At 51.8% G+C, this 12662-nt stretch overlaps 1 protein-coding gene across 1 annotated transcript; it reads right to left on the reverse strand.

The window, feature by feature from the left end:
* Positions 1-9284: 9284 nt before the first annotated feature.
* On the reverse strand, positions 9285-12289 carry LOC138843034 (alpha-1,6-mannosyl-glycoprotein 4-beta-N-acetylglucosaminyltransferase). Its single transcript, XM_089312005.1, has 4 exons — positions 12017-12289; positions 11357-11366; positions 11062-11263; positions 9285-10423 (listed from the first exon to the last, which is right to left on the reverse strand). The coding sequence occupies exons 1-4, from the start codon at positions 12169-12171 to the stop codon at positions 9285-9287; spliced, it is 1506 nt and encodes a 501-aa protein (XP_089168131.1). The 5' UTR covers positions 12172-12289.
* Between the last annotated feature and the right edge of the window lie 373 nt (positions 12290-12662).

Raw genomic sequence — 12662 nt, forward strand, 5'->3', positions numbered from 1 at the left:
ACAGCAACAGTCCAAGACCTGGGAATGCCCTGGAAAAGTGCCCCCCAAAAACTACCTTTGTTTCTTTAAAAAATTTATTTATTTGAAAGAGTTACACAGAGAGAGAAGGAGAGACAGAGAGAGAGAGACAGAGAGAGAGAGAGGTCTTCCATCCGCTGGTTCACTCCCCAGTTGTCTGCAATGGCCGGAGCTGTGCTGATCCAAAGCCAGGAGCCAGGAGCTCCTTCCAGGTCTCCCATGTGTGTACAGGGGCCCAAACACTTGGGCCATCTTCCACTGCTTTCCCATGCCATAGCAGAGAGCTGGATAGGAAGTGTAGCAGCTGGAACTCAAACTGGCACCCATATGGGATGCTGGCACTGCAGGCTGTGGCTTTACCTGCCATGCCACAGTGCTGGCCCCCAAAACGACCTTTCAACAGTGATTGATTAAAAAAAAAAGCATCGTGATGTAGCCACCGATGAGACCGTCATGAAGGAATGGAAGAGGAATAACTGAATGTTTGTGGGGCAGCACAAAAGGGCTTGGACCTGTATCTGACTTGACAAATGCATTTAAGAATGGTGGTGTCGGGGCTGGTGCTGAGGCACAGCTTGTTAAGCTGCCGCTTGTGACGTGGCATCTCGAATCAGCATGTGGATTTGAGTCCTGGCTGCTCTGCTTCTGATTTAGCTCCTGGTAATATGCCTGGGAAGGCAGCAGCTGATGGCCCAAGTGTCTTGGCCCCACCACCCACGTGGGAGACTCAGATGAAGTTCAACCTCCCAGCTTTAGCCTGCCCCACCGAGCTGATCCAAAGCAAAGGCTGCTGCTCCCAATTCCAGCTTTCTGCCAATGGAGACTGAGAGGCAAGGTCATGGCTCAAGTTGTTGGGTCCCTGCAACCCTGGACTGAATTCTTAGCTCCCAGCTACAGCCTGGCCTACTCCTGCCCATTGTGGGCCTTTGGGGAGAGAGCCAGTGGATGGGGGCCCTCTGCCTCTCTCCCTCTCTCTGCTTGTTTAATTAAAAATGATAGTGCAAGCAAATCATTTAGAAATATAGATGCAACACCAGAAGAAACAACTGATAGACCTGGAAGTAGGTAAGTTTGGGGAACCCCTTTGAGGCTGGTGTGCTTGAGCTCCACCTTGCTAAATCCTAGGACTGGTGGTGGACGTGGCCTACCAGTGGTCTTTAACCTCACGTATTATTTCATCCTCCTTGAAACACTGTCTTCACATCACACTGTCTTCACATCACACTCACTTGGTTTTCCACCTGCCTCTGCATCATTAAAAATCTCAATTTTGTTTGAATACTAAGGGTGAAATCTTGATTGGAGAGGGTTTAAGAGAGCACTTCATAAATTTACAAAGCATAAGCCGGTGCCGCGGCTCAATAGGCTAAACCTCTGCCTGCAGCGCCAGCACCCTGGGTTCTAGTCCCGGTCAGGGTGCCGGATTCTGTCCCAGTTGCTCCTCTTACAGTCCCTGCTGTGTCCCGGGAGTGCAGTGGAGGATGGCCCAAGTGCTTGGGCCCTGCACTCCATGGGAGACCAGGAGAAGCACCTGGCTCCTGGCTTTGGATCAGTGCGGTGCGCCAGCCACAGCAGGCCGCAGCGGTCACTGCAGGGTGAACCAACGGCAAAGGAAGACCTTTCTCTCTCTCTCTCTCACTGTCCACTCTGCCTGTCAAAAAAACAAATTTACAAAGTATGGATATAATCCTTTCAAGTATGGAGATTTATTTTTAAAGATTTTATTTATTTATTTGAGAGGTAGAGTTACAGTCAGAAAGGAAGAGACAGAGAGAAAGGTCTTCCATCTGCTGGTTCACTCCCCAGATGGCCGCATGGCTGGAGCTGAGCTGATCCGAAGCCAGGAGCTTCTTCCCAGTTTCCCACGCAGGTGCAGGGACCCAAGCACTACTGCTTTCTCAGGTAATAGAAGAGAGCTGGATCAGAAGTGGAGCAGCTGGGACATGAACCTGTGCCCATATGGCATGCCAATGCCGCAAGTGGAGGCTTAGCCCACTACACCGCAGTGTAGATTATTTTTACACGATTTTGGAATGTTCTGTGTTTAGTGCAATTGCTTAAAAGTAGTCCCGTCTGTCCATAATGCACCGCCAGTTCCTCAGGAGGGGGACTTCTGCGCCTTGACCCCGCTGACATCTGAGTGGGGGACATCACCTCTGGGGGCTGCTCCGTCCATTGTTTGTTTAGCAGCATCCCCAGCCTCTTTGCACCAGAGGTTAGGAGCCTCGCCCAGTTCTGACAGCCGAAAAGCTGTCCAGACTTCACTGTCTCCTGGGAGGAAAAATCATCCCTGCTGGGAAACCACTATCAATGAGAAGGAAATCAGGGACAATGGGATGGAGGGAGACTCCGAAGACGGCGCGCGTGGGGTGTGAGCATAGAATAGACCTGGGGACACAAAACCAAACATTTATTTGTTGTCTCACTTTATAATTACCTTTGTTCTGGCCTTTTTTTTAAAGATGTATTTGAAAGACAAAGCAAGAGCAAGAGGATGGGGGTGGAGAAAGACAGAGAGAGAGAGAAGGAGAAGGAGAAAGAGACAGAGAGATTGTTCATCTGTTGGTTCATTCCCCAAATGGATGCAATGGCTAGGGCTGGGCCAGGCTGAAGCCAGGATCCAAAAACTCCATCTGGGTCTCCTGTGTGGTTGCAGGTGCTTGGGCCATCTTCCCAGGTACATTGTTAGAGACCTGGATCGGCGCTGTGGCGTATTGGGTGAAGCCACCGCCTGCAGTGCCAGCATCCCATATGGGCGCCGGTTCTAGTCCCGGTTGCTCCACATCCCATCCAGCTCTCTGCTATGGCCTGGGAAAGCAGTAGAAGATGGCACAGGCCAGCGCCGCGGCTCAGTAGGCTAATCCTCCACCTAGCGGCGTCTGCACACAGGGTTCTAGTCCTGGTCGGGGCACTGGATTCTTTCCCGGTTGCCCCTCTTCCAGGCCAGGTCTCTGCTGTGGCCCGGGGAGGCAGTGGAGGATGGCCCAAGTGCTTGGGTCCTGCACCCCATCAGAGACCAGGATAAACACCTGGCTCCTGCCTTTGGATTAGCACGGTGCGCCAGCCACAATGTGCCAGCCATGGCGGCCATTGGAGGGTGAACCAACGGCAAAAGGAAGACCTTTCTCTCTGTCTCTCTCTCTCTCACTATCCACTCTGCCTGTCGAAGAAGAAGAAGAAGAAGAAGAAGAAGAAGAAGAAGAAGAAGAAGAAGAAGAAGAAGAAGAAGACGACGGCACAAGCCCTTGGGCCCTTGCACCTGTGCACCTGTGTGGGAGACCCGGAAGAAACTCCTGGCTCCTGGCTTCAGATTGGCACAGCTCCGGCCATTGCGGCCAATTGGGAGTGAATCAGTGAATGGAAGACCTCTCCCTCTCTCTTCTTCTCCTTCTCTCTCTGTGTAACTGACTTTCAAAGTAAATAAATAAATCTTTAAATAAATAAATAAAGAGAACTGGGTCGGAAGTGGAGCAGCTAGGACCCTACCTGGTTCTCTGTTGTGGGCATTGCAAGCTGTAGCGCAATCCTGTGGGCCACGCGGGCCCCTGCTTTGGTCTCTGACACACTTGCTATTTAGAACCACCCACGTCCTCAAGGGACACTGCGTTCTGCACCTGCTGTATTTCTTGGGCTTCTTTCTTGGGATGGCATAGTCTGGGGTGAGGAGCCCATGTCTGGAGAGCTTTCATCTTCTCATGGGCACAGGAAGAACCCTAGAAATTACTGAGATCAATCGCTTCTTCTTTTCTTATTTTTAATGGCTTTTTAATCTTCGTTTTCCTGCCCACTACTCCTCACTGCAAGCCGTGCCACCCTTGGTCAGTCTTTGCTAAAGATGACGGCCTGAACGAAGTGCACATTCTTCACGACCCTTTGACCACTGCAATTTGTCAGAGAATAAAGGGCCAGATGGTGCTTCAGACAGGGCTTGGAATGCAGGACGGCAGGACGCGAGGGAGCTGGCGGCTCTGAGTGCTGGCTGGTCGGTATTCTTGCGAGAGAAGAGGGAGGCAATTCTTTAAATAATGATAACGATCCTTAGATGCCTGCTACAGGTTTAAAGAAAACTTTTAAATTAATTTACTTATTTATATGAAAAGCAGAGACAGAGGGAGCTCACTTCCATCTGCTGATTCACTCTTCCAATGCCTGCACAAGCTGAGGCTGCCTTTTGCAGCGACGTGGATGCAACTGGAGACCATTACGCTTAGTGCAAAAAGCCAGTCCCCAAAGACAAGCAGCATGTTTTCCCTGATCTGTGATAACTAATTACAGAGTAGAAAAAATGTAATGTATGTGAGTGAAATTGACATTTTGAGATTTGATTATTATTGTTTATAGCCCTTGTCCATATTCTTCAGAAACAGTGGTTTTTTAGTTGATATTTGTTGAATTCTTTATTTAGTGGAGGGTTAAGCTTGTGATTATAAAGTAAATTATAAGTGGGGCTGGCACTGTGGCGTTGCAGGTAAAAGCCACAGCCAGCAGTGCTGGCATCCCATATGGGCACTGGTTCAAGTCCTGGCTGCTCCACTTCCGATCCAGCTCTCTGCTATGGCCTGGGAAGGTAATAGAAGATAGCCCCAGTGCTTGGGCCCCTGCACCCACGTGGGAGACCCGGAGACCCAGACTGTGCCATTCCAAGAAAGAAGCCCAAGAAGTATAGCAGGTGCGGCACACACGGTGTCCCTTGAGGATATGGGTGGTTCTAGATAACAGAGTGCCAGAGACCAGAGCAGGAGCCTGCGAAGGCTCCTGGTTCCGATTGGCCCAGCTCCAGGCATTGCTGCCATCTGGGGAGTGAACCAGTGGATGGAAGCTCTCCCTCTCCCCACATCTCCTCTCTGTAACCCTGCTCTTCAAACAAATAAATAAATCATTTAAAAATAAATTATAAGCCTGTCATTGTAAAAAATTAAAAGAAAAATAAGAAAAGTAGGAGGGAGGATGGGATTGAGGGAGAGAGTGGTGGGAAGTATCGTTATGCTTTTAAAACTGTATATAGGAAATACATGAAATTTGTTCTCTTTATGTAAATAAAAAAAAGGAAAAAAAAGACGTCATGGAACCACACGCACACAAGCACACACACACACACAAGCTGGGGCTGGGCCAGGAGCCAGGGACTCTCTCCAGGTTTCCCTGTGGGTGGCAGGAACCCAGGTACTTGAGCCATCATCTGCTACCTTCCTAGCACATTAGGAAGCTGCACTGGGAGTGCAGAGTAGCTGGGACTGGAGCAAGCACTCCAAATGCGATACGGGCATCCCAAGCAATGGCTCTTTTCATTCCATGTTCCACAAATGAGAAATTATTTCCATATAAAGGAAAGCAACTTTACTTAACTGTACATTTTCAAAATTTTCTTGTTAGTCACATATTATTGTTTTTAAAGATTTGTTAATTTATTTGAAAATAAGAGTTACAGAGATGAGAGAAGCAGAGAGATTTTCCACCCACTGGTTCATGCCCCACATGGCCACAACTGCCAGGGCTGGACCAGGCTGAAGCCAGGAGCCAGGAGTGTCACATCTGGGTCTCCCACATAGGTGTCAGGGGCCCAACCACTTGGGCCTTCTTCTGCTTCCTTTCCTGGGCCATTAGCAGGGAGCTGGCATGGAAGTGGAGCAGCTGGGACAAGAACTGGTGCCCGTATGTGATGCTGGGGTCGCAGGCAGTAGCTTTACTGGCAACACCACATCGCTGGCCCCAAGTAGCTTATTGTTTACTCATATTTCCAATGCTGACATTTGCCTTAATAATATGAAAATCCTTTTTTATAAAAAAATATTTATTTATTTTACTTGGAAGTCAGAGTTACACAGAGAGAGAAGGAGAGGCAGAGAGAGAGAGAGAGATCTTCCATCTGCTGGCTCACTCCCCAGTTGGCTGAAACAGCCAGAGCTGTGCCAAGATCCAAAGCCAGGAGCCAGGAGCTTCTTCCGGGTCTCCCACGTGGGTACAGGGACCCAAGCACTTGGGCCATCTTCTACTGCTTTCCCAGGCCATAGCAGAGAGCTGGACTGGAAGTGGGGCATCCGGGACTTGAACTGGCGCCTATATGGGATGCTGGCACTGCAGGCAGCGGCTTTACCTGTTATGCCACAGTGCCAGCCCCATGAAATTACTTTTTATAATGTATCTGATGGTTTGGGTATTTGATGTCTTTCTGCTCTGATTTGATTGGATTAATTTGCTTGTGGGTCTCAGTATGGGGTTTTATTACCTTGTGCATTTGTGATATTAATTTTTCCTCTGAGCCTATGTTTCCTGGAATTTTGTAGGGATTCTTTGAGTCCTAGATTATACCAAAATATTTTTATTTGCTCTTTCCAGGCATCACAGCGGGTGGCACTACAAGCTTGGGTTATGACCCATTTAAAATGTAATCTTGGGGGCAGGTGTGTCAGGTGTGTCTGGCTACACCACCTGGTTCTGGCTCCTGACCCAGCTCCTGTGAACACAGACCCTGGAAAACAGTGCTGATGGGTTCCTGCCACCCACGTGGGGGACCTGGATTGGGTTTCTTGGTGCCCAGCCTCAGCCCCAGCCACTGCAGGTATTTGGAGAGTGAATCGGCTGCTAAGTAGTCTCTTGTGGGAGTAGTTTTACCTGGCAGTCTCCCATTACACTTGACACTGTGGAATAACCTCTGACCTTTTCTCTTGTCCCATGCTTCTTGCACAGCTGTTAAAAAAGGAGCTTGGTGTCCTGTATTAGATTCACTTCATTAGGGCGAAAACTGGCTGAAGTCTTCATTTACCCATCTGAGTTCCTATTTTGTTTAAGTTTTTGGTTGCTGTGAGTTTCTCCTTTCATTTCACTAATAAACTTTAAAACTTTTTTAAAAAATATTTATTTGAAAGCAGAGTTACAGAGAGAGAGAGAGAAAGGAAGGAAGGAAGGAAGGAAGGAAGGAAGGAAGGAAGGAAGGAAGGAAGGAAAATAGAAAGATCTTCCATCTGCTGTTTCACACTCCAAATGGCCACAACGGCCAGGACTGGGCCAGGCCAAAGCCAGGAGCCAGGAAATTCTTCCAGGTCTCCCACGAGGGTGCAGGGTCCTAAGGACTTGGGCCATATTCTCATGCTTTCCCAGGTGCATTAGCAGGGAGCTGGATTGGAAGTGGAGCAACCAGGACTTGAACTGGTGCCTCTATGGGATGCTGGAGCTGCAGCCCATGGCTTAACCTGCTGTGCCACAGAGCTGGCTTCTAAAAACAACTTCAGTCCAAGGTTGCCTCAAAAAATGTGTGGAAAAAGGGAATGGAAAGATGTTTATTTTGGTGCAAAATGTTTTGAAAGCAATGCATCTCATGACACACGTTTCCATGAACTTTTGGAGATCGACTCGCCTGCCTTGATTTCATTCCTGATGTATGTGTAGCTGTTTCCATCAAGAGGGTTTCTCGGGGTCCGAAGTCAGAAAGACCTTTAGGATGGCCTAAAGTTTCTTCTCATGATTACCCTGAATGTAGGTGCAGGATGAATAATGTGGTTTGTTTTTTTTTCATTTAAATGTTGAATCTTGGAGATCTTTTTAGGTCACAGGTAAGTTTTTTTTTTTAAATAGAAGAGTAGGTCATTGGAAGCAGACCTCTCATTGGAGACAACTCCAGAGGTTGCATAAACATAAAAAGTATTTGGTTTAAAGCAAGAGGGGAGTAGCAAGGAAGCGACGATTCTCAGGCGAATGCACTAAAGATTCCTGTCAGCTGACTCAGCCGCTCTCGGATTTTTTCATGGAAATCCCACTCGGAGATTTTGTTTTCGACTGCTGGGCAACCTAAATGGCAAGAGACAAGGGAATTTTGTTCTTCGCGAGATGTGCATGTGGTCTTCCACGTGTTTCTAATGGAAAAATAAGTATTCTAGTGAAAGGAAACTTCTCATAAACAAGAAACTGCAAAAAACTGCATTTGTGTGTTTATTAGGGTTCATCAACTTGAAGACTGACATCTCTGCCACGTTTCATTTTAATTATTTCTTTTTGCTGTCAAGTCCCTTGCTGATGTTATCTTTTTGTTTTAAAGATTTATTTATTTATTTATTTGAAAGTCAGAGTTACAGAGAGAGGAGAGAGAGAGAGAGAGAAAGAGAGAGAGAGGTCTTCCATCCGCTAGTTCACTCCCCAATTGACTGCAATGGCTAGAGCTGGGCCAGGCCAAAGCCAGGAGCCAGGAGTTTCTTCCAGGTCTCCCATGTGGGTGCAGGGACCCAAGGTCTTAGGCCATCTTTCACTGCTTTCCCAGGCCATAGCAGAGAGCTGGATTGGAAGTGGAGCAGCCAGGTCTTGAACCGGCGCCCATATGGGATGTGGGCACTGCAGGCTGGGGCATTAACCTGCTGGCCAGAGCGCTGGCCCTGATGTTATCTTTGGTTCGTCTTATTCATGCTGTCTTGAACAGCGCCCAGCATGCAGTATGCACCCAGGCATGTGCTGAACAGATACATGGAGGCGGATATGAGTCTAACTTCTTATTTTCCAATGGAAATAGAAGGATTTCTGCAATAAGAAACATATCGTGTCTTTCCTCAAGAGGGTGCGCCTACTGGTTTAGCTATTCTGAAATGCTGAGGGGAGACAGGGGACAAATCAATGCTCGGATGAAAGCGAAGTGTTCTCTCCTCAAACTGAAACACGAGAGCCTACAACAAATTGTGCCCTCACTCTAGCAGGGTCGTGCATACTTGAAACACCCATTCCCAAATCCCAGCCCAGCAAACAGGTTCAACAGGGTCTCAGCGTGAAGACATCTGGATCCACCGGTATGGCCAAGTCAGTTCCAGCTCTGTGGTCGCGGTGCTGTTGAGACTACTGCCGACTCTAGGTTCCAGGAAAGATCCTGGGAAGCGTCTGTATGGCCAAGAACCAAGTCGGTCCACGATCCCCCCCCAATCCTCCTCCTCCTCCTCCTCCTCCTCCTCCTCCTCCTTCTCTCTCTCTCTCCCTTGGAAGACAAAAGGATTCTGTCTTGTGTCTGTCTCCCATCAGACAGTGTCATCTACCCAGAGTAGCCTAGAGAACTCAGAATCGGGGTGCCACCATCGCTTGGTACCCGGATCGGCCCTGGTTTCCATCTCTTGCTCTGTGTCATTTTTCACAGCACGTCCTCTCCCTCTCCAAAGGCTCCCAGTTTGGACAATAAATTTCATAGTCACCCTACTTGGAATGAGCATCCTTTGATTAAGTTCTAGCTTTATTTCTTTCCAACCATGCAGATCCTATGCGCAAGCCTGATTCTTTCCACGTCCCCTTTGTCCCCTCTAACTCTCCTCCTCTTCCTCATACTCCGTCCAGACTTTGATCTGCTTAATCAGAAGCCAAGACTCTTGAGATTCTAACACCAGCAGTTGTATACAACTCAGCTGCTCCACTGCACCTTCTTCGTAGAACACCCTCTGGTCCAGATTCCCTCCCACCAGCGGCCCTAGCAGGGTGTAGCGAGCACAGCCCCCGGAATCCCCTATGGGCTCAGAGCCCAGCAGAACTTGCCCCTGGTGGAGCCGGTACAGCCCTTGCTCTGAAGTGCCTGTCAGCACTGCGACCCGGTTGACTCTCTGCGGGCTGTCCAGGATGACGGTCAGGTGGTTGCCTTCCACAGGGTCCAGGGTGAAGTAGTACTCCTCGTTGAGAACATAGGCATACTGGGGGCCGATGTGCACCAGGGACAGCATGTCGGTGTGAACCACCGCGGCGGGGTTGTCCGCCTCCCCAAAGACCCTGTCTTCCTCCACAGGAAAGCAGGCGTCCTCAAGCTGGGACCTGTTGCCCATGTGGTGGAAGAGGGAGACGCCGAAACGAATAGGAACCGTTTGAGCCAAGAGAAGACGGAATTTAGAGAGCAGCAAGTGAGTGGGAGCGTCCTCAGGGAAGAGGAGGCAGAAAGAGGTGAAGCGAGGGAGGTCGCTGCTGCGCAGAACCTGCCCGGAGCCCAGGCTGGAGAACTCCAGGACCACCCAGCGCAGCTCCCTCCAGGCCGCCAGCGTCCAGTAGATGGCAGAAACAAACCTGGGGGCGCACTGTGTGTTGTCTTCCAGCAGCAGGAAGTACTCTGAGAGCTCGCTGGCGAAGTTCATGAGCAGGGCGTGACCTTCTCTCTGCCGGGAGCGCAGAGCCTCACAGGGCGAGGACTGACTGGGCGGCAGGGGTCGCGGGAGAGGGGAGTCGCCCAGAAGACCGCTGACCACCAGCAGCCTCCGGGACTCCAGGTGCGGTGCAAAGGGGCCTGAGATATTGGCAGCTGCTCTGTAGAGCCGCTGGGGGTCAGGCTCTGACAGGTGGACTAGCACTATGATATGAGCCAGCTCAGGGTCAGAGGTAGCTTGGAACAGGGAGTGCAAGGTGTCCAGGAGGTGGCTCCCGTGAGGATGCTCTATCGAGGAAATGCCCACGGTCAGCAGTTCTGGGGGAGACACGGGACTTCAGCACCACAGAGGGACGGGGCCCCAGGCTCCCTCCCAGGTCCCGCCCGCACCGCCACGCCCGCCGGTTTGCCCTCAGCCGGCCATCCTGGTCAGAGCGCTTGGATCTGACCCATCCTTTGAAAGGTGGTTGTGTGGGGGAAGGCTGCCACGTGCCAAAGGAGCATTTGCTGGTGTGGCAATCATCCCAGCCTGGCCTTGACCTTGAGTCACCTCAGCTATGAGGATGCAGGCTGTGCAGGGAAACCCCAGGGCGTGGCCGCCCATGCTCTGCAACCTGAGGTCTGCATCTCCCCTCCACCCGCTGCCTTCTCCCAGGCTCCCACGGGTTCCTCTCCCATCCTTCTCCCCCTCCCTCGGGGGTCTGCCACGAGCGAGCTTCACTATGGTGTGACTCTGCAGGGTCACTGTGGCCTGGGGGCCATTCTCCTGTTGGTCACTTGAGGGGTGGGCAGGCAGGAGGGAAACGCACTCAGGACCCTGACCAGTACCAGGGCCCCTGGCGCAGCCCTGGCTCCCAGCCCTGCCTTCCTCATCCCCCCCTCCCCACCTTCCCATTTCTGGTGAAATTCCTGTCCAGCCTCCTCCCAGCCTGACTGGCCCTCCCCTGCCTACTCACTCTTCTCCTGGGGAGGGGCTCCAGCCAGCAGCTTGTAGCTGGCGTGCTGGAGCCCAGGGGAGGTTTTCTGCATCTCCTTGAAGGCTTCCAGATGGTTCTTGACTTCAGAGTTGAACTGCTCCCGAGCCATCTGCCGGACCGCAGTGTTCTTGTGCTTTTGAGGACAGACAGGGGTCAGGGCTGAGGCTGGTGCCCAGACCTTCTGGAGTCAGCTGGGGGACAGGTCCCCCTTCTAGGACAGGCTGGGGACCCCAGGGTGGCTGTGTGTCAGGGCGCAGTTAATGTCTCTCCCGACATGGGCTTTCCTGCAGAAGTAGGGGCCATGAGGCAGGGAGGTGGAGCCCCCAGGGTCACGTGGAATGCCCTGGACATCGGCAGAGTCAGCCAGGGCCTGCTCCTGCCACGCCCACCTCTAATTTGCCTCCCCTCACCAGGCTGGCCAAGGTCAGTGTCACCAGCCATGGGCTGTGCAGGTTCTGCAGGACCTGCTGAAGGCCCTCCCAGCCGTGCCCTTCAGGAACTCTCCCACGGTGCCTGGGCTCTGCAGTCCTTGCACGTGGGCCAGCACTCTGCCCACGGCCCACTCCCCAAGCTGTGCCCCAGGGCAAACGTGGAGTCCCAGTCTCAGCCCATGGGGCTGGGGTTTGCTCCTGCCACTTGTGGATGTTGTAACCGAGGGAGGAGACCCCACTTGGTGTGAGAAACTGGGACATGAGGACCCTGGGGAGGGAGGTGGCCCACGCCCAGCTGCTCCCCAGCACCTGCTGGCCCTTCCGGGCTGTGGGGTCTTCGAGAGCCGCCTGCGCCCCGTCCTGACCACACTTACCATGACCTCTCCTCTGCCCTGCATCTAATCACATTCTGCCTAAATCCCAGGCTGGCTTAAAGCTGACACTGCAATTCCACACCTGCTCTCTTTCTAGAACTTTCACGGTGAGACTGGAATGTTTAAGACAATTGGGAACTATTCCCTCCTTGAGGGTTGGCAAGGGGCCGGCCTCCATCTGCGGTACTTACCACGGACACATCTTCTTCATCCTCTTGAAGGAAGAACCCCAGGACAATGAAGAAGGCAGCGATGAAGATGTATCTCCGCAGGCAGGAGTGCATGGTGCTGGGCCCGGGAGCCCGGGAGCCGCTCTACGGCGACAAGTGGGTAGGAGTCGGATCCCGACTGGCTCCTGCCCAGAGCCCGGATCTCCCTCCCCAGTAGGGGTCCTCCACCTCCTCTCCCCACCCTCCTGCTGGACACCACTGCCTGATGGTGGCCTCAACCTTTCCCTGCCCAGGTCCACCCTTCCTGCCATGGGTAGCCGTCTAAGGAAGGCAACGGTCAAGGGTTGGGTTCTATGCAGGCTCTGCCTTTGCCACCTCCTCCCCAGTGCTGTGAGATCCTCTGCGGGTGGAGACCCAGCCAGAGAAGAGGGAAGAGGGAATACAGGGCTCGGTGTGAATTATCTTCTTCCCCAGCCTCAGAGTGAAGCCACAGTCCCCTCTCGGGCTTCCCTGACCAATTAGTTGGGTCTTGCCTATTTGTCCCCCACTTCCTTCTGTGCCTGATCTGTCCCAGGGTTGTCAGGCAGAGGTTCTGAATCAAGTTG

Source organism: Oryctolagus cuniculus, chromosome 13 (genome assembly GCF_051225735.1).
Source record: "Oryctolagus cuniculus isolate XC-2025 breed Fujian yellow rabbit chromosome 13, ASM5122573v1, whole genome shotgun sequence".
Lineage (NCBI taxonomy): Eukaryota > Metazoa > Chordata > Mammalia > Lagomorpha > Leporidae > Oryctolagus > Oryctolagus cuniculus.